This window comes from Malaclemys terrapin, chromosome 11 (genome assembly GCF_027887155.1).
Source record: "Malaclemys terrapin pileata isolate rMalTer1 chromosome 11, rMalTer1.hap1, whole genome shotgun sequence".
Taxonomy (NCBI): domain Eukaryota; kingdom Metazoa; phylum Chordata; order Testudines; family Emydidae; genus Malaclemys; species Malaclemys terrapin.
Genome location: NC_071515.1, coordinates 62,375,520 through 62,398,508, shown reverse-complemented (window position 1 = coordinate 62,398,508; position 22,989 = coordinate 62,375,520). Strand labels below are relative to the sequence as shown.

At 43.4% G+C, this 22,989-nt stretch overlaps 1 protein-coding gene across 1 annotated transcript in view; it reads right to left on the bottom strand.

Annotated features, from left to right (window-relative positions):
* Window positions 1–20,345, bottom strand: part of TMEM163 (transmembrane protein 163) — a 157,721-nt gene extending 137,376 nt beyond the window's left edge. The window contains exons 1-2 of the mRNA XM_054044798.1: window positions 19,982–20,345; window positions 13,888–14,007 (exon numbers count right to left, since the gene is read on the bottom strand). Of these exons, the coding sequence (XP_053900773.1) occupies window positions 13,888–14,007; window positions 19,982–20,141 (280 nt within the window). The 5' untranslated portion in view covers window positions 20,142–20,345. The remainder of the gene's footprint in view (window positions 1–13,887; window positions 14,008–19,981) is intronic.
* Window positions 20,346–22,989: the final 2,644 nt, after the last annotated feature.

The window sequence follows — 22,989 nt, the reverse complement described above, 5'->3', positions numbered from 1 at the left end:
CAGTCTATCCAATCGAAAGGATAGCTGGCTTACTCCAGTCACCAGTTACATAGCTCACCCGTTTCAGGCTGAGGGCTGGTTGATCTGCTTCTCAACATTGTGGGAGTAACTATTTATTCCCTTTCTTCTCTGCTTCCAGAGAAGAGAGAAAAGGAAGGGGGCTCTCCTGGGAAGGTAGAGGAGGAGAAAGGTGGCCCTTGTTCTTTGCACTGGAAAGGTTGCCTTGCAAGTGAAAGTGAAAATTAGTGATTAATAAAGTTCTCATCTTTTCAAATCAAGAGATTGCTTCAAATTTTGGCCAATGGTTTATGATTGTTCTTATCTGATACAAATCCATTTGCCCAGTCTTATTGGCCCAGTGTTGAGATAGCCTGAGATCATCCTACCTTTTATAGTGAAGGGCTGCCTCTGTAGTTATTTCATGAGTAAGTGGGAATTTTGAGTATATAATGAAGATCACGCCCTTAGAAGCTTATACTGGGTATCATCTCCCCAGAAGGAAAAGTTAGTACTTTTGTCTATTTTATTATAATGATCTTACACTTATGTAATATATTTCATTCTGATGAGTTCCATATGTTTTATCAACATTTAGTAACTGATTCATAATCTATATATAATGACTACTGCACAACCCCAAAGAAACGTGCCTACTACTAGGGTGGAATGCTCACTGGTGTGTAAATTGAACTCTCCCACAATACCATTATTAACATGCCCACTCTTCCAAAGAGTGTCATATCATCTAATGCAGGGGTCAGCAACCTATGGCACGTATGCCAAAGGCAGCATGCAAGCTGATTTTCAGTGGCATTCTGCTGCCGACCTCGGGTTCCATCCACCAGCCCCCTGCCAGCCAGGGTCCTGGCCGTCAGCCCCACTCAGCTCACTGCCGGCCTTGATGGACAGAAATCCGGGCTGGCAGCGGGCTGACCGGGGCCAGCAGCCAGGACACAGGCCGGCAGGGGCCGGTGGATGGAACCCCAGACCAGAAGCGGGCTGAGCGGCTCAGCCCACTGCCAGCCTAGGGTCCCAGCCTCTGGCCTCACTCAGCCCACTGCCAGTCTGGGGTTGAGTCCGCCGGCCCCTGTAAATGTATTACTGGCACGCAAAACCTTAAATTACAGTGAATAAATGAAAACTTGGCACACCACTTCTGAAAGGCAGCCAACCCCCGATCTAATGAATACAAGTGGCCAGGACATTAGTTTTGTGTTTCTCTGGAGAGAGAGCCCCTCCAGTAGCACAGTGACCTTGAATAGAATGTCAGGACATTAGACTCAGAAGGAAGAGTGCCACCTACTGAAGCAGCACCACCCCTTGCTATAGCATCTAGTTTTTCCTCTACAATTACTGGTATAGCACTGGTGCAGCTTCATTGGTGTTGGCAACCGGGGGAGCACAGGTGTAGATCAACCACGTATTTTTATCACTGTCATCTAAATCTGCTGTGAACCACATGACATTTTAAAGAGGCATATAATATTTTCCTCATTCCTTGCTTGGTAGCAAAATTTCTCTACTATTCATCTGTACCTCACATACAAAAAAACAGTTTAACTGGCAAGTGAAATACTGTGCAGGGTGAGTATTAAAGTCTATTTGGCCAGAACTTCAACTGAAAGAGAAGTTAATTCAGTACTGGAATTGAAGAAATTACACACTAAAAAAAATTCACCAGCGTCAAATTATATAATAAATGTTCTCAACAGTCTCTGTTATGCAAAACAGCTACAATGTTATTATTAAATTCAAATGAGGTAATAGTCTTTGCATCTGAGGGTCTAATAAGTTCAGCTAAATCAATTAATATTTTAAAGTTCCTGGCATATTTTAAGGAAAGTAAAACTAAAAGACAGCCATGATTTTCATTTCCATCTTTTAACACTGCACTTTTGAAAAGTTTCAGTTTTAATTACGTAGCAACTTACAGCCTCACACACAACCAATACACTCTGAATAAAACATTATTTTGCAATGAATATTAAACTTTCAATTTCTTTCCTTATTCCTGACATGTCTTTTGTTCCAGACACAGAGAATTACAAGTTCATCTCTGATAGTAAACAAACTTTGTGGCATATAGCAGGAAAATGTATAAGGAAATCAAGTCTGATTGGCATATCATGAATTCATAAGGAAATCTACTTCACATGGTAGCTTGGCCTGATGTAGTAGAGTTATTCATTTGTATTGTCAATATCATGTTGATCATTTGATTTTTCTACCATATTTAGTACAGAATTGGATTCAATTACTCTTCTAATACAGGTCTGGTTTGCTGGTCTTGCTTTTTAATGAATATTGTGGGTGAGTAGTTCTACATTTGCCCTTCGAAGAAAAGTAATTTCAAATACCTAGTTATTTTAAATTAGGAAAGTCATTACTGCAGTAAGCATAATGTTTATGAATTTTCCTAAAGATTTGTATGTAGTATTTTAGTCAAAATGCACCTTCTGCCCACCAATAGTGTAGTTTAACTGTGTAACAGATATGAAAAAGATGCATTATTGCACAGATGCAGGAATTTACACCAACCCAATTACTGAATTATCTGACATTTGATAGTTAAGTATCTTACTGCATAAGACTCCAGCCCTGTAACTGGACAAGCATGGTTGGATGCTTTAGCCAACACAAGCAACAGAGAGTCCTGTGGCACCTTTAAGACTAACAGATGTATTGGAGCATAAGCTTTCATGGGTGAATACCCACTTCATCAGCCCACACAGGACCTCATTGTCTTCACTGGGGCTCCACTATTAGAGGCCTAAATTTGTGGAGCCCATAAAGCTGCACATAAATATATACTGTTATTAATTAATTGCATTACAGTAGTCTGCTAGCATAGGTGCTGGAACTAGGAGTGCTAGGGGTGCTGTCGCACCTTCTGGCATGAAGTGTTTTCCATCATATACAGGGTTTACAATTTGGTTCAATGGCTCTCAGCTCCCCCCACTATACAAAGTGTTTCAGCACCCCTGTTTGCTAGGCACCTTGCAGACATAGTAAGGGACAGTCCTCCAAACAGCTTACAATCTAAATAGATAAGATAGACAAAGGGTGGAAGAAGGTATTATTATTCATCTTCTAGACAGCACATGACAGCCGTGCTCCAGGATGAGCACTGGTTTTAAGCATTGGTTTTGACCTAAACAATCATAAATGGACTAGGACCAATTACCTGAGCTTCGTTCCTTATGTATCATATTGCAGTTGTGACCAGCAAAAGTGCTGATGTTAGATTTCCCTCAATATTGGATGTCCATCTTAGCTGCAAAATTCCTTGGGACAAATTCTTGTCATTGGTGGGATTTTAAGGACTGTAATATTATTGCAGAATTTGTCCCAGAGAATGACTGATCTTCCATTTTCTATGTAAACACACACGGGGGACTTATGTTTTAAAGACTGGCATCTGAATGTGAAATCTGTTTGTTTTAATAAGCTCCTGCCACAATCATAAACTTTCAACTTCATTTCTGTTTTCATTTTAAGAACATAAAATCACATGCATCATGATGTGGCCTTCTTTATATTTCAGACTAGATTACTGGATTACCCGATACCAACTCACTATATTCTATTGGACAACTCCAGGAAGATTGCCTGATGTGTTACACAAGCTCCTACCATTGTAAGCCTGCAATATTTACACATTTTTCTTCGTCAACTAAAGTCACATAGAGTTTTGTATGCATAAGGGCAGCGGGCCCTTACTGGCCTGTCATTTTATTTTCATATGAGTGAAAACCATATTTTGCTGTTACTAAAAAAAGCCTCACTATATTGTAAGGCCATCTTCTGCTGGAGCTATACATGTAATTGGTTTGTCCTTTAAACCCTTCATATAATATGATGGGGCCAAATTACACTCACAGTTACACCAGTGCAACCAAATTGAGGCCAGCGGGGTTGCATAGGTATCACCATCAGTAGAATTTAGACCTTGGAGTTTAATTTTGCTATTTCATTGACACTTCTGAGAGACTGGGCCCTCTGTCTTTTTATTGTAGGTGTAATTAAATGTCCTGTGCAATATGTAAAATCGGATGTTTAAACACTCAGATGGGATTTCTGTTCACTTTTTAACTTTTACATGGATGGGAGGGATCCTGCATATTAAATATCAGTATGTGTCTAATGGCTTTTTGCCAATATAAATCCTGGCCCTTAACAATCGGAAAGGCCAAGTGATTTGATATAGCATCTGGAAAAGAAAATATGAAGGCCAAGATTTTCAACAATGACTAATGAATGTGGTTGGCCTCCATTTTTGGGTATTCATGTTGAGACATTTTAAAAGGAATTGATTTTCAGAAAGTGCTGAGCACCCACCTCTGAAAATAAGTCTCCTTTAAAAGACTCTTGAGTTGGGCACCCAAAAACTCAGGCACTGACAATCACTGGTCACGTCTGAAAAATCTTGGCCTACTTTTTTATCATCATCATAGAATATCAGGGTTGGAAGGGACCTCAGGAGGTCATTTAGTCCAACCCCCTGCTCAAAGCAGGACCAACACCAACTAAATCATCCCAGCCAGGGCTTTGTCAAGCCTGACCTTAAAAACCTCTAAGGAAGGAGATTCCACCACCACTCTAGGTAATCCATTCCAGTGCTTCACCACCCTCCTAGTGAAAAAGTTTTTCCTAATATCCAACCTAAACCTCCCCCACTGCAACTTGACACCATTACTCCTTGTTCTGTCATCTGCTACCACTGAAAACGGTCTAGATCCATCCTCTTTGGAACCCCCTTTCAGGTAGCTGAAAGCAGCTATCAAATCCCCCTTCATTCTTCTCTTCTGCAGACTAAACAATTCCAGTTTCCTCAGCCTCTCCTCATAAATCATGTGCTCCAGCCCCCTCATCATTTTTGTTGCCCTCCATTGGACTCTTTCCAATTTTACCACATTCTTCTTGTAGTGTGGGGCCCAAAACTGGACACAGTACTCCAGATGAGGCCTCACCAATGTCTAATAGAGGGGAATGATCATGTTCCTCGATCTGGTGGCAATGCTCACTTATACAGCCCAAAATGCCATTAGCCTTCTTGGCAACAAGGGCACACCGTCGACTCATATCCAGCTTCTTGTCCACTGTAACCCCTAGGTCCTTTTCAGCAGAACTGCTGCCTAGCCATTCAATCCCTAGTCTGTAGCAGTGCATGGGATTCTTCCGCCCTAAGTGCAGGACTCTGCACTTGTCCTTCTTGAACCTCATGAGATTTCTTTTGGCCCAATCCTCTAATTTGTCCAATCCTCTAATTATAATTAATTTCCACTGTTGCTGCCATGTGCACAGTACCATGCAAACATAAGGAAAAGCACTGACTGTCACTATGTGCAATTTTTAAAAAATTCTCTTTTTGAAGCAACAGCTAAAAATGTATCACTGCGAAAGAGAGGTAATTCATTAATAGAAATCCACTAACTCAGCTGTTTGTATAGTTTGCCTTTAAATGGTAACTAGTGAAAAATTATACCGACACGTCCATGTAAATACTTATAGAGCCTGATTCTCCTTTCATTTACACCACTGTAAATCAGGAGTAACTCCATTCAAGTCAATGCAGCTACAATGGAGTAAAAATAACCTAAGAGGAGAATCAGGCCCACATTTCCTGTCATTAGTCAGAAATGAAATTCTGTCACTTGCTTTCTAATCATTCTGACCAACAGATTGGATCTGAATCCAGACCTCCCATAGTTGGCGGGTGTTTGGATGTGGGGCTTTGGACCACACCATTATAGAGACAGGGGCTGGACTAATATGAAGTTCTGACTCAGCACTGAACTATCCTGAAATTTGAGGGTATTTAGAATGAGGGGTTTAGTTTGGGCCCGTCTCTAATCCAAATGTATGAAAGCTCACATTGTCTAGGTCATTTTCACTATTTAATGTGGAAACTCAGAATGATCTGATATGGTAACATATGCATGTCAGTTTCTTTCATATTTACATACAGTACTGGAGCTAATCTATGAAATCCTATATCAACAGCCTAGTCTGATAAAAATCCTACCAGCTGCAGAATTACCTCTATTAAGGTCATATGCAAAGAACTTCTCAAATAGAAATTGACTTCTCAGAATAGCAGCACATTTCACAAACTGGATTGGATGATTACCAGTGAAGGACCTCAGAGGATCTGTTATCAGTTATACTTTATTTTATAGCTGTTTCTACAATGCCAAATCCCTAAATCCTTATTCAGTCCTTGTCTGCAAAGGGAGCTTCAACTTCAGAATTTTGACTATACATTACATTTATGTATTAATATCTCTGCTCTGTTTATTATAACAGTCTTGGCTAATCTAATCAGGAAGACAAATTAACAGACTTGACATTCTTTGAATCATAAGACAAAATTAGACAAATGCACGCCTGCTAAAATGAGAGTTGTGTTTCTGGCTTTGATGATATTCTAAAAGATCTTGGTCTGCTTGGCAGGAATTAAGCTATTACCACAAAAATCTGTATTTGTGCACTTTTAGGAATGAGATTTTAATAGCACAAAAGGAAAGGAAAAAAGCTATTGTTTTCCACAGCCACAGTCCCATTACAAATGTAATATTTCCTGTTCCTACATAACTAAAGTCCATGGCTTAATGTGCACCTACACTGGGGCAACTACCTTAGTGAATAATATCAGCTGAGTTACATCAGGCATGAAATTCACCCAAGATGGCCAAGTTGCAGTTGCTGCTATGAAATAACAACTTTGACGTCCTTGTTGTTTGCGCAATCAAAATCTCAGTAAGTAAAAACACTGTGTTAATGCAATGTAATGCATTATTATTTAAAAGGCAAGAAACAATTATGAGTAAAATAATTTTTAAAATACAGATTCTATAAGTATTTTGGAAAAAAAACTGAACCTAATTGTACTTATTTATTTCTACTGTGCCCAGGATCAATTTCTGGGAATATATGACAAAAATTAAAACCAGCTTTTGACAAACTGAACCCACTCCCATCCAAATTAAGAAATGAAGAGAAAGGCAGAGTGAATATATTTATCTGGCACTGCTTGTCTACAATGGAAGCAAGAGCATTCCAGAAAAACAAATGGCACAATGGGCATGAGTAGTCTTGAGAGAGTCTGGTCTCCAGACACTAAGGGCCTTGTAGATTTGCACCTTAAGGCTTCATTGATATCAAAGGTTTTATAAATTAAATGTGGGGTGACCGGATTTCCCAAAGAGAAAACAGGACATCTCCAGCCACTTGCCCAAGCCCCCGCCCCTCTCAGCAAGGCTGTTGCCCATTGCTGGAACTCTGCCATCCCCCCACCCTCCAGTGAGGCTATTGCCCGTTGCTGGAACCCTGTCAACTTCCCCACCTCCCTCGCGAGACTGTTGCCCATTGCTGGAACCCTGCGGGAGCCCCTTTAGGAAGCTATTGCCAGTCGCTGGAGCCCTGCCTTGCCCCTGGTCCCACATGCTGAAATGGGGGCGGGAGGGCTGGCTAGCATCTCCACTCACACTCACTCTGCATGTTCCTCCACACCACACCACACTTTTTTGACAAAAGTGGGCACTTGTCCTGTTTGCTCTTGCCAACTGATCAAGTCGGCATCTGCAAAAATGGGACAAATGCCTCCTTTCAGAAAAAAAAGAAGTCGGGATGGCCAGGAGAGGGTTTAAAAAAGGGACTGTCCCGGCCAAAACGGGACATATGGTCACCCTAATTAAAGTCTATAAAGGATTTATGGGCACTCAAGGCTTTTATAGCTCTACTCTTAGGGTACGTCTACGCTACCCGCCGGATCGGTGGGTAGCGATCGATCTATCGGGGATCAATTTATTGCATGTAGTGTAGACGCGATAAATTGATCCCCGATCACTCTCCCATCGACTGCTGAACTCCAGCTCGGCGAGAAGTGGAAGCAAAGCCGACAGGGGAGCAGCAGCCGTCGATCCCGTGCCACGAGGCCGCGAAGTAAGCGATTCTAAGTCAATCTAAGATGTGTCGACTTCAGCTACACTATTCTCGTAGCTGAAGTTACGTATCTTAGATCGATCCCCCCTACCCCCCTCCCAGTGTAAACCGGTCCTTAGAACCAACACCTTCAACTGCACCCAGAAGCCAGTTGGACTGCAGTGGCCTGTGCAGAGCTCAGAGGCAGGAAGCTGCATTTTGCAGTAGCTGAAGCTTCTGAACAATCGTCAAGAGTAGGATATCTTTGCATCTGACAACAGTGGAACTACTCTTTGAGTTAAAGGAAAAAGCTGCTTCTACTGTCACTCTTATTTTTCAGCTGTCTGGTACACAAAAGATAAGCATATTCAAACAAAATTTTTCCCTAGGAAGACTTCCACCGAAGGACCAGGCCAAACCCTGTTTAGCTTTTCTAACCAGATGAAACCAAACATACTCAGACGGATGCAGCTTCCCTCTTTCAGCCATCCAGCTGGATTTTCAGTAGCAACTTACTGTGACTTCCACAATTCATTCATCACAAGGTACCTATGCTACACCATTACACATCTGTTATGCCATTACTAGAGTTTATTATACCTCTAGTTTTAAAATATTATAAATCACTGTGCATTAACTCACCATTCACAGCCTAAAAACCGTGTCAGAGGGGTCAAATTAATGCAGACAACATCAGGACCCCCAATAGCAACATAGCAAATGAGCAAGACATGATGCTGAAGAGTGGAAGCAGGGTATTGTGGAGATATACAAAGATTTTTCCTTCACACCAATGGTCCATAGGATTTCCAATGTCTTTTCTCACAGCACTACAATCTATATATGAATTTTGGCCATGCCCACTGCCCCTTTCAACAATAAGCCTGGCACAAAGATAGCTTAGCATGATGCAGCCCAGCTTCTAAGCCCCTGCTGACAATCATCCTTCCCTAAAAGTACCTTCTTTGCACATGCTTATCACCATTAGTGTCAGATTTATCAACCTCCTTTAAGAATACTATCACATCAAAGATTATGCAAATTCTGCAGGGACAACAAGCTCAGCCCATTGGAAAGGAATGTCTCACATCACACAGTGACCATTCCAGCTGATTAAGGAGCTGCAAAATTAGTTCTGAATGCAGCTCTAGCTAATCCTGGATGGAAGGATGGGGACTGCATTGCAGCACCAGAAGATGGGGATTGTAAAACAAAATTAGAGATTATTTTAGTTGCAACCACTGTAAGCATGAAGGGAACAAATCTCAACGTCCACCGCCCTCCCTCCAAACACACACACACACCCCTCCCAAAATTTTTATTATCCTTCTAATATTTCTATTTTTACAGATGCAGGTCTCATGCAGTCTCACTGCTGGTCCCCCTCTCTAACAGGTTTTTTATGTGCTACTGCAGTAGTGGTGCAATAAGAACGTACAGGACTCCCTGGGGGCGGGTGGGGGGGATATTATGAAGACTGAAAGAGAAGTGTACAGGGAGAACTTAATGACAAATCAAAAGGAAGTAGTCAGAAGGCAGGCAATGCAATCTGACAGCTATCAAACATCTAGTAGAGCAGGCTCACGAAATGGTAGGTACAGTGGAAAGATTGTTCCTCACTGAAACTGAAAATCGGGTCTGTATAGCCAACACTTTGCCTTTATAAACAAGTAGTAAAAAAATAGTTTGAATGGGTTGTGAGGAAATAGCGAGGAGGAAATAGCAGGTGTTTGCGAAGGATTGTCGGAGTCAGATGACTAAACTGACAACCGGTCATTTATATCAAACAGGCAGCAACCTTTTGATCACCTGGCATGCCTCCTAACTCAGGGATTGGCTAGAGCATTGGTTCTCAAACTGTGGGTTGGGACCCCAAAGTGGGTTGCAGCCCTGTTTTAATGGGGTTGCAAGGGCTGGCTAAGACTTGCTGAGGCCCGGAGCCAAAGCTGGAGCCCCACCACCCAGGGCCAAAGCCTGAAGGCTCCAGCTCTGTGTGGCAGGGCTCAGGTTACAGGCCCCTTGCCTGGAGCTGAAGGCCTTGGGCTTCAGCTTTGCCCCCCTCAGGCTTTGCCCCGCCCCCCCACCCCAGGGCAGCAGGGCTTGGGGGGGTGGGTTTCAAGCTTCTGGTGTCATGTAGTAATTTTTGTTGTCAGAAGAGGGTCACGGTGCAATTAAATTTGAAAACCCCTGGGCTAGAGGAACAAGGTGACAACAAGGAAAACATAAAAGAAAAGGAGCAGATAATGAATGATATAACATGGGAGACTTTAATGAGATGGTCGACTGTTGAAACTGCAATCAGAATTAAGAAATTGTAAAGGACCATATGGAACAGTCAATCACTCAGAGTTCAAAAGACACTTAATAGTAAGAATATAAAAGGCTCTAATAATGCATTTGTTACATGTTAATTATATGACAATTGATCATTTAAACATTCACAGAGATTTAATGTCAAGATCTGTATTGCATCTGCTTTTAATTCTTAACAAATTTGGCATCTAGATACCACGAAGAAAGATGTATTCCAAACACCTAAAATAAGTTGGACATAATCAATATGTTTGTAAATATTAACTGTTATTGAGCATAAATACAATTATCACCCTCTTAAGATCAAATAGCCTATGCACAATTGATTGTATTTATAATATATGGGGGTAAATTCTGCACTCCCTATTGTTGTCAATAGTCCCAATGAATTCAAGTGAAGGGGCAAGGAGGTCGTCCTTAATTAACATGTTAACAATGTATTACACAAAAAGTGACCCATTGTTCATTCATTGTAGGGTAGCCAGCTTCACTATGAAGATGAATGGTGTAATCATTTGGTATAGTCTATAAAAATTCTGTCATTACAGTTTTAAGTCTTTTCCTGATATTACATGTGTGCTGAATATTTACCATAGTTGCTTTTATACAGTAACTCCTCACTTAACGTTGTAATTATGGTCCTGAAAAATGCAACTTTAAGTTAAATGATGTTAAGTGAATCCAATTTTCCCATAAGATTTAATGTAAATGCGGGGGGTTAGGTTCCAAGGAAATTTTTGGGGGGCAGACAAAAGGCATTATATACTGTACAATACTGTACTGTGGTTGGGAGGTGCCCCTGGCTTACCCCACACAGGCACACCCCGCTGCAGGCAAGGACACTAGGAAGCACCTTGCGCAGGAGCAGTGGCAGCTTCCCCCCAGAAGAACAGGCACCAGCTTTGCCGGGAGATGCTCCAGGCCCGCCTCTTCCCATCCCCGCTCCACTCCAGGCCCACCTCCACTCCACCTCCTCTCCGGAGCATGCCGCATCCCCACTCCTCCCCCTCCCTCCCTGCGCTTAGGACTTTCTGGGATGGAGGGGGAGGAGCAGAGGCACGATGTTTCCTCGCTCTCCCCCTCCCTCCCAGAAAGTCCTAAGTGCCACCAAACAGCTGTTTGCTGGCGGGGGAAGTGCTGGGAGGGAGGGAGGGAGAGGAGGCGGAGAAGAGGAACTTGTGCAATGCTCGTTCATAAAGTTGCTGCTCTTCTACAGAATCTTACGAGCAGTGGACAGAGCAGGCAGCCAAACGATGTTCTAAGGAAACATTGCACAACTTTAAACAAGCATGTTCCCTAACAGAGCAGCGATGTAACTTTGAAACAACGTTAAGCGGGAAGACGTTAAGTGAGGAGTTACCGTATATTTTTTTTTTTAAATCACTCTTACATGCACGTTCCTAAAGACAACTGCTCAGTGACTATGTGAAATGAATGCCCTGAAAAGCTTACACTCTAAGACCCCAATCCTGTAAACATTTACTCACCTGCTTTGCACACAAGACATTAAGCAGGTGTTTATTTGCAGGAGCAGGGTCTCGTTTATGCATCATTAAATACTTTCCAAAGTAAACAAAGGAGATGACTGGTTAGACAGGTGATTAGACGAGACTTAGTCCTTTATGGTAAACTAGTGTTATGTCATCACCTCAATCCCCCACATTGAACCCTATTTGTTTTTGTCCAACTGATGTGTCTTATCTGACAATTAGGGCCAATTCCTCAGCTGGTATAAATAGGCATAGCTCCAGTGACGATCTATGTGTATTTACACAAGCTGAAGAACTGGCTCCTCAGTTGTAAGCTATGTCTTTTTTGTTACTTGCCCATACAGTACCTAGCATAATGAGGCCCTGATGCCCAATTGGGGTTCCTAGGTGCTATCATCATCTTCTCATCCCAAAGCATGGCTCTCGGTCTGACTGACCTTAGTTGTGTTTAAACTATTTTCTCTGTCATCCTATCATCTGCTTGTCTTCGACAGTGTCCCCATCATCATAATCATACCTGGCTTTCACATCCTACTCCACCATACTACAAAGAATAAATGATAATAATAATAATAACCAGGTAAAATTTTCAAATCTAATTATCCAGACTAACTTTAAAAATCATAATATTTCACAGAAAAATGGATATTTATAGTAATCTGTTTTTGTACTTATTAATGTCTTGCAACTTTGATAAATGAAAGCTGTTTTCAGTGAAACAAAACAACTTCTTGGTATTTCCGAACATTAAATTAAATCTCTGAAAACAAATGACTAAAAATAATTGTATTAGCTTTATTAGCTATAATATAAGTAAGTCTGAATAACCATAATTCATATATATCACCTGATCTATTATCTTTATATTTTCATAACAAAACTCTTTGGAAGGGACAATAATCAATCATGTTCTTACATTGCCAGTATGAAAAAGAAATTACTGAATTTTCATGAAGCAGAACAAAATGTAAACTCAGCTGTCCTACTTTCTCATAAAATGTTTATATTCTATAATGCATTAGATGCTGCTTTTAAAATGTTCCTTCTCTTTTTTTTTTTTTTTTTTTAAGTCAAACTATTGTACTTGTTTTTCATATAAATAGCTTCGAGTAATATATGCTGAATTTTGCAGAGACCATTCGGTCAGATTCTAATAATCCCTCTTGGGAGCTGACACCAACTTCCAGCAGCAGGTCCAACATTGCAGATTGGAATAATAAAACACATGCTGCTGCAGCTCCCAGAAAATACAAGTCTGTCTTTTCCAAAATGAAGGATGACATTCTGAGGATCTCAGAAGCCTCTTGTCTCCTAGCTAGAAGCATGGAGCTTTTCCTTTTAAATGAGCAGTAAACATTCTGGGCTCTAAATAAATAAACACACAAAGGGAACTTTTTTTTTTTATTCATTGTAAAATTCAGGTTTTATCCATCAAATTAAAAAAAGATCACTGCAGTATTAGGATAATAAGCTGGTAGTAAATGTGTTATTTTAAAACAGAAAAAGTGCTGTTTAGTGCAGTTAAATAAAGACACTTTTACTCAGCACAAAATTAAAAAAATAACCTATAACCCAGTTTTTCACACAATGAAAATGTTGAATTATTTTTTAATTCTCCATATCAAAATGACTACCAGATAGATGGCATTAAATTTGCCTCCAGGAAGATAGTCTTATTAAAAAGATTGTGACTTCACTCCCAAAAATTAGCTTTGTGTTAGGGTATTTGCCAGCCTAAGAGAAATTATACATCTCCCCACTACATTTCATCTTCTATCTTCACAGCATTCCAAATATAAGCCTCAGGTAGGTCTCGACTTCTCATGTTTGACCTCCTTGGTTGAAAGGAATCCACTGTATAATGATTTTTTTAATACTAGTCTGAAAAATGAACAGTTTTAGCACAAATGCTAACAGGAATCAAAATATCCTATATCTTCCTCTGACCCTCAGCAACCCTCTCTGCTGAAGAAAAAAAAAGAAAAAAAAAGGAAAAAGCTGTTTTACTAATTTATAAGCACCATGCAGACCCAAGCGGTCTACAAAGAAATCACTCCAACAGTAATACAGATATAAAAGCATAAAGCATCCTGTAGCATTTTGAGAAATTCTGATAGCCAAGAAAAAGGCTTAAAGAGTTTAAAATATTCCCAATACTCACTGAAGGCAGCCACTGCAAGAGCCAGTGTGATAACGATGGAGACCCATGAAACCCACAACGCCTTCTTTCTGTAGCTCTGAGCTTCATGAGGTTTTAGCCTTGTACTGCTTTCTAGTAAACCTGATAAAGGCAATACACAAAGCAGTGTGAACATTACATTACTCCTTTTAAAAAAGAATACATCTGTGTCAATTCAGGACCAAACAGATAATTGTATATATCGTATATGGTACATTATGAGCCTAATTCTACTCACCTCATTGAATTCAGGTGAATGAAGCTAATAGGAGTGCTTGAGTGAGCAAGGAGAACATGTTTTGGCTCTAATGTTTGCATTTCACCTGATATTAATTGCTCTCTTCAATGCAGAAGAGCACTGCAATCTTCAGGCAACTAAAGGAAGGTTCACAGTAATTTCACTGGGTACGTCTGCATGGGGATAAAAGCCCCACGAGCATGGCCACAGCTAGCCCGGGTCAACTGAATCGAGCTTGTGGAGCTCAAGCTGCAGGGCTAAAAATTGCTGTGTAGACAGTCAGGTTAGGGCTGGAGTCCAAGCTCTGGGACCCGCCACCCTCACAGAGTCTTAGAACTCAGGCTCCAGCCCAAGCCCTAGTGTCTACACAGCAATTTTTCGGCCGCAGTGCCCGTGCCAGCCGTGGGTTTATCCCCATGTAGACACTGTAGGGTGACCAGACTGCAAGTGTGAAAAATCGGGACAAGGGATGGGGGGTAATAGGAGCCTATATAAGAAAAAGACCCAAAAATCGGGACTGTCCCTATAAAATCGGAACATCTAGTCACCCTAAGACACTGCTCACTGATACAGGTACACATGAGGGACTTGATCCTGCACCTATTTAGGTCAATGATAAAACTTTAATTGACTTCAATGGTTCAGGATTTGGCCTTAGTTCCAGATAGGGTGACCAGACAGCAAGTGTGAAAAATCGGGACAGGGGGTGGGGGTAATAGGAGCCCATATAAAAAAAAGCCCCAAATATCAGGACTGTCCCTATAAAATCGGGACATCTGGTCACCCTAGTTCCAGAAGAGAACTATCAGAACACAGGAAAAAACGTGTGTTGGAGTGTTAAGTTCACCAGGCTCACACACCTGAGAAGTTAACTTGCTGATCCATTAAAATACAGTGCTCGAATGGAGTATCAAAGCAGGAGCATATGTATTTTAGGATGATGATGAAAAAGACTTAGAGATGAAAAAGACCTATTAGACCTGAGGAAGAGCCACATGTAGCTCAAAAACTTGTCTCTCTCATCAACAGAAGTTGGTCCAATAAAAGATATTACCTCACCCACCACCTTGTCTCTCTGTTAGAGCATAAAGTCTATCCTCCTGCAAAGGCATACAATCCCCACGCAGAGGGACATGAGAGAGGAATTTAGGGCCTGATCCTGCTCTTACTGAAATCAGTGCAGTGGGTGCAGAATTGGGTCCTAGGTCCTAACCAATTTTTAAAAACTGTTTTTGTCTTTCACCATGTTTTCCAACTGTGGAACCCTCCCCTGTCTCCCCCATCCTAATGCCCAGCTAACAATTCAATTTAAATATCAGAAAAATAGTGATAGTCTTCTGCTCCCTCTCTCCCCTGCTTTAAAAAGTTATTTTAATTTAAAATAAAAACACCTTCTCTCCTCCCACCCATCTTCTTTTAGCCCTAATTATGATATTCATTTAAGTAAATTTTTTTTAAATATATTCCTTTCACCAGAAACTGTAAAATCTGATCGAAATCTGTTTCACCCATGATCTCTGGAATATTTTGTTTAACAAATGTAAAATCCAGTCAGTCTTCTTCAGTGCTTTTTCCAGGATGTCTGTCACTTTTTCAGAAAACACACGTGTTTGAAAAGGGAAACTACTGTAGGGCTCTGAATTTGTAAAGCTAGCGTATTGTAAACATGAGAAGCAGCATAGATGGCTTGAAAACAGGGTTGGATGTTAGAACTAGGATTAGAACTAGGAATTCCTATTACTAACTCACTTTGTGCTCTTGGGAAAATCACTTAACCCCACTGCCTCAATTTCCCCATTGGTAAACAGGGATAATATTTGCCTAGGATACCTCACAAGGGTGTTATAAGGATTAATTACTTAATGTTTGTACAGAGTTTTCACACATAATTATTAAATTCTGTATGTGCCAAATTTTGCCTCAGTTACATACATGCAACTAATTAACTTCAAGAGGAGCCGCACTCTTATATGTCAGAGAAGAATTTGGTCCTATAATAAGAGATCCTATTTCTTAATTTTTATGTTTAAATTGCATTTATTTTCAACACACATTTAATGCTTTTCAAATTACTAGATTGATAGTCCTCAAGGCTTTGATTCCTCTGTATGCTCACAGAACAGGTTTGGAATGGGTAGCAACAATACAAACTTCTCATTTAGTCTGCCTAGAAGGACAGCAGTTCAGAGGGTAATTCCTCCTCCATATCCATTCAGTACTAGACCTGTCTGCTGCCACTGCCAACAAAGGTGTGCAATTTCAATGGTGGCTTTTGTAGGGCTAACACCTAAAAACAGGTCTAGAAATAAAGAGAAGATTTCATTATTCTAATGAATAACATCCCTCCTTGTTTTTTTGGCATTCTTTTTTCTAGAAGCATTTAAGGGTTCTACTTTAAGGTCCAAATTCTGTCCAGATGTAAAGCTTTTGGCTGATTTTGGCTCCGAGGGGAAACAAACATGAGGTAGAATGACACATTCATTCCTGCTTGTTTCTTTCTTTAAATACATCATCCAATTCCCAGGTAACAGACAGCTGCTGCCATGAAGCAGCTAGCCCCTTTTCATCACTAATTGTAATTCAAGTGCCAAGAGTGCTTCCCACTGCATAAGATTTAGCTCCTTAGTTTCATAAAATCAAAGCACCCCTGCTATGAGAGCTATACTGTAATGTGTATGTTAAAAATGATTGGAATATTCTTGGTTAGCAGGATGTAACTTTTTTCCCTCCTCCCTAAAATAAGTCACCTACTTTTATTTATTTACAATTTTTCCCCCACAAGAAGCACCATCTCATTTTAATGAGTCCTAGGGGACTGCATGCAAACATACACACATATTCATGCAGCTACCAAACACATAGCATGAAAATCCTTTTACAAAAAACATTAGCTCATTAATTTACATACAGCAAACAGATTCATGAGGGAGAGCTTTTGATCTTTTCACTGCATGTTACAAAACAATGTTTAATTTTAACTGACCACAGCACATTTTAGACCACCTTTAAATATGACCTGCATTGCTACAAAATGACGAGCTTGCATCTATTGACAAGATTTCTCCACCCTGAAACTGAGGTGCTGAATAATTTTGCTGCAAACAATAACTTGATTTAGCACCTAAATATCCCTAATGTAAAGATGATGCATTTGCTAAATGCATTGAATTTGGTACATTTTATATTATGTTTCACCACCTAAATATAGATTTCACAAAAAATAAAATTATTACATTAAATAATAATTCCAGAACACAAGATGTTTATGAAGTGATACCACATGCTGATTTAACAGAAGTTTGGGGTTTTTTTAATTTGACTGAAATAGCATTTTAAAATGTCATGTTTGAATTTCTATGTTGTTGGGTTTTTTAATTGAAAAAAATAAAACCCTATTGTCTGATTACAATGTTAAATCAAGGACCTGATCCAAAGTCAATTAGAGTCCATGGAAAGACTCTCATTAACAAAGGAATGCCCTTAAAGAACCATTTTCCCTCCAAATACTTCAGTGATCTTTTTTGATCTAACAAAATGCAAAAGGATCCTTAGAAGTACAGTACTTGAAAAATTATTGAAGACAGCTGCATTAGAGATTCATACCTATATGACTATCTCTATGTTTATGATTCATTAGAAAGAGCCACTGTAAAAAATACATTTCAGCAATATTATAAACAAACTGCAAAAATTATACTGAAACTCTTCCTGGAAATACTGGGGACAGTGAGACAGCTTACTGGACTCTTTCCCCTTTAACCCTACTACAGGCCAATTTCGCTGGGAAATCTCTTCTCAAAATCTCCCTTGAGGGTGGGGATTGCAGATTTTAAGTTTCTCTAGAGCTCCAAATTCCTGCCAAACTTTTGAATTTTGACCTTAGTCAAAATGGCTGATGTTTCCCATTACTTCCAATGGAACTAAAGCTACAAGCTGCCCTCTGTCAAGATGGCTACCATTTTCCTATAGTATTAGTAGTATTTTATTATGTATTTGTATTATCGTAGCACCTAGGAGCTCCAGTCATGGATCAGCCTTTGACCATGAAAGCAAGATAGTCCCTAGTAAAGATGGGCACCAATTTCCATATTTTCCCAATATGACTGAAGCCCAGATGGACCTCAAGGAAGATAGTCATGCTCTTATACTCTATGGCTAGGGAACTGGAAAGGAACTGTGAAGAGAAAGAGGAATATGGAATCCTAAGGAGATGGAGGGAAATGTGAGGCACAGGATGGGGACTGAGGAGGTGCAGTGGAATGTGGGGTGCAGACAGTAAAATGAGGACAGTAAAAGAGGGAGAAGATAAGGAGAATGAAAGGAAAATATAGGGGGAAGGTGAGGGGCAATAGACTGTGTGGGAGCATAGGGAGTGAATGGAAGTGAAGCATGAGTTGGGGCATGGAGGGAGACAGGATAGTGATGAAGGAGGAGAATAGAGAGGGATAAAATGGCAGTTTCCTACAACCAGGGGATAGGCGAGGGTAAGTGGAGTGCAGTGAAGCCTGCATTTGTGTGTGTGCGTTTAAGGTTGAATTTTGAACCTGTAAAGATGATGATCACACACTGTTTAGAGGTTGGCAGCTTTTCCCAGATATTCAAATAAGAGGGCAGGTAAAAAAAAAAAACACTATTATTTTTTAAATTTCATGATTTAAGGGGAGATCTGACCCACGATTTTTGAATGTCTTATGTTGGCAGTGGTGAGATTTGCACTTTGGGGGGCACTATAGATTTAAGCCCCTTGGAGAGCCTCCCCTTATGGGGTCTTGGCAGCTGTTGCACCAAGTGAGCTCAATCCCATCCGCTAACAGCAGCCTTTCTGTAGGAGATATGTTAGCAGAGACCCCAGCACTGATTGTCCCTCCTTGGAGTCCCCTCATTGAACCCCTCCCTTTTTAGCACTGATTTACTTCTTTGCGGAGCTTCCCCTCCTCTCCCATTCATCTAGTCTGCAGCCTCTGGGACACCTCATCGCTGATTCCCTAGCCCTGACTGCATCCTTGGGGATTCTCCCACCCCACTCTCTGAGGAAAAGCAGTTAGACTGGCTACATATCTGACAATCTCCGTGAACTACTTAGGCTGTCAGCCTCTCATCTGGAAAAGAAGTGCTGTTTTGAGGCTGTGGTGGCATGGGGGAAGGCATAGGGACAGAGTGTATAGGGTGGGTCTTAGGAAGCTTCTGGGCGCAGGCTGTTGGGGTAGTTATTGGAGGGGCTGAGGAGGAGGATTAAAGGGAGGGTTGCAGATACCAATGTTAAGCGAGTTGTAAATAATAAGTAAGGGACAGGTGCAGGGGGTATAGGGTGTTTACTAAAAGGGCTGCAGGGGTGATGAAGGCAAAGGAGTTGCAGGTGTGTTGAGGGGTGGGCCAGGATTATTAAAGAACGGTAAATGGCTTGATATCTGTAATGGGCGAGTCAGGATAGGTGTCGGGGAGCAATGATGATAATAGGGTGTCGGAGGGAACGCTATGAGGCTGCAGAGGGGAATAGGGTGGAGGAACAAATGTTAGAGGGGCTTCAGGGAGCAACTGGGGGAGAAATGTAGGGGAGTGATGGGCACTGAAAGGGGAGTAATGGGGGACAGCAGAGGTGCCCGCGGGGGTGATTTAGAAGAAAGTTGCATTTGGGGAAGGTTGCAGTGGGGTGATTTAGGACGGGAGAGATTATTATGGGGGCTGTGAGGAGTGATTTAGGGGAGGAATGCAGAGTGTGTGCTTTTTTGGAGGGGGGCGTTGGGGCTGCAGGGGTGTGTGCTGTAGGTGGGGGGCTGCCGGGGTGATTTAGGGGAGGATGTGGGGTGAGGGAGGCCAGGGTGTAAGGACGGGGCTCACCTCTGTCCTCCAGCCCTTCGCTGAACTGTCCGCTCTCCCCGATCCGCAGCTGTTCCTCTTGTTGGTCCCGGGAGAGGTAGGGCGGGGTGGTCCCGGGGGGTTGCACGATGGTGGGGTCCGGGGGGCTGGCCGGGTCGCCCCAGGCTGCGGCCGGCTCCATGTCTCGCGGAGTGGGAGAAGGCGGCAGGAGAGCGTGGCAGGGCAGTGAGGAGTGAGCGGAGCATCCAGCACGGGGGGAGGAGGAGACTGGGCTCAGAGCATCAGGGGGATGGGGACAGACGGCAAACAAACTCCCCCGGCGGCTCCCTCCGGCGGCTCATCGCCAGCCCCCAGGCAGGTGGGGAACCAGAACAGCTTCCCGGCTCCTCAGATGGGGGGTGGCTGCAATCAGCCGCCCCCCCCCCCCCCCCCGGCTGGGGGCAGGGCTGCAATTAGAGGCCCCGCCCAGCCCCAGAGGGGAGTTCAAGGGAGCTGCAGTGGGTGACCCCTCCTAGCTAGCGGGGGGGCTGTAATCACAGGTCCCAGGGGACGGGGTGCATAGAGAGCGGACACCCAGTGGGACGGGGTTAACGCAGCCCGTGCACCGCAACACGCGGCTGGGGCGTCCCACGCGCGGCTGGGACGCGGCACCTCTCTGTGCCGGTGGGACCCGGCCAGGCAGCGTTTTCTGGGGAGAGGGGGAGGTAGGTGGTGGTTTGAAATCTCTTCCCAGCCCCTCTCGGCGCTGTTCTAAGGCTGTAAGCCAGGCCTGCAGGAGCGGGGTAAGAGAGCTGGGCTTCCCTGCGTTATTCCCTGACTCAAGAGCCTGGAGGCGAAGCCGCTACAGGAATTTGCTTCGCTGCTCTTCCTTCTACTTCGTTGTGGAGATTTGGGTTGTGGGGGGAGTTTAGGAGCTGCCATTCTTGGGGGGAGGGGGGTCAAACTCAAGAGGATTTAGGTGATTTTTACCAGCGAAATAAGGACCCACTGTTGAGGATTTCACAGCAACTACTGCTGGCCAAGGAGGAATAATCTGTACAACCGGCCTTCCAAATTTACCTACACCCTGCCCTTCCTCACCCCACATCATCCCTTACAGCTCCCCATGTCCTCCCACATAACCTCCACAAACTTACCTACACCCTGCCCTTCCTCACCCCACATCATCCCTTACAGCCCCCCTCCCACATAACCTCCACAAACTTACCTACACCCTGCCCTTCCTCACCCCACATCATCCCTTAAAGCCCCCCATGTCCTCCCACATAACCTCCACAAACTTACCTACACCCTGCCCTTCCTCACCCCGCATCATCCCTTACAGCGCCCCCCCCCAGGCCCTCCCACATAACCTCCACAAACTTACCTACACCCTGCCCTTCCTCACCCCACATCATCCCTTACAGCTCCCCATGTCCTCCCACATAACCTCCACAAACTTACCTACACCCTGCCCTTCCTCACCCCACATCATCCCTTACAGCCCCCCTCCCACATAACCTCCACAAACTTACCTACACCCTGCCCTTCCTCACCCCACATCATCCCTTAAAGCCCCCCATGTCCTCCCACATAACCTCCACAAACTTACCTACACCCTGCCCTTCCTCACCCCGCATCATCCCTTACAGCGCCCCCCCCCAGGCCCTCCCACATAACCTCCACAAACTTACCTACACCCTGCCCTTCCTCACCCCACATCATCCCTTACAGCTCCCCATGTCCTCCCACATAACCTCCACAAACTTACCTACACCCTGCCCTTCCTCACCCCACATCATCCCTTACAGCCCCCCTCCCACATAACCTCCACAAACTTACCTACACCCTGCCCTTCCTCACCCCACATCATCCCTTACAGCGCCCCCCCCAGGCCCTCCCACATAACCTCCACAAACTTACCTACACCCTGCCCTTCCTCACCCCACATCATCCCTTACAGCCCCCCTCCCACATAACCTCCACAAACTTACCTACACCCTGCCCTTCCTCACCCCACATCATCCCTTACAGCCCCCCATGTCCTCCCACATAACCTCCACAAACTTACCTACACCCTGCCCTTCCTCACCCCACATCATCCCTTACAGCACCCCTCCCACATAACCTCCACAAACTTACCTACACCCTGCCCTTCCTCACCCCACATCATCCCTTACAGCCCCCCATGTCCTCCCACATAACCTCCACAAACTTACCTACACCCTGCCCTTCCTCACCCCGCATCATCCCTTACAGCGCCCCCCCAGGCCCTCCCACATAACCTCCACAAACTTACCTACACCCTGCCCTTCCTCACCCCGCATCATCCCTTACAGCGCCCCCCCCAGGGCCTCCCACATAACCTCCACAAACTTACCTACACCCTGCCCTTCCTCACCCCACATCATCCCTTACAGCCCCCCTCCCACATAACCTCCACAAACTTACCTACACCCTTCCCTTCCTCACCCCACATCATCCCTTACAGCCCCCCATGTCCTCCCACATAACCTCCACAAACTTACCTACACCCTTCCCTTCCTCACCCCACATCATCCCTTACAGCCCCCCATGTCCTCCCACATAACCTCCACAAACTTACCTACACCCTGCCCTTCCTCACCCCACATCATCCCTTACAGCCCCCCTCCCACATAACCTCCACAAACTTACCTACACCCTGCCCTTCCTCACCCCACATCATCCCTTACAGCCCCCCATGTCCTCCCACATAACCTCCACAAACTTACCTACACCCTGCCCTTCCTCACCCCGCATCATCCCTTACAGCGCCCCCCCAGGCCCTCCCACATAACCTCCACAAACTTACCTACACCCTGCCCTTCCTCACCCCGCATCATCCCTTACAGCGCCCCTCCCCAGGCCCTCCCACATAACCTCCACAAATTTACCTACACCCTGCCCTTCCTCACCTCACCTAAATCATCCCCTAGGCCCTTCCCTATAACCATCACAAACTTCATCTTTCTTTTAGCCCTGTGAAGTTTCCTTAACATGTACTTCAGGAGAAGAGTTATTCAATAACT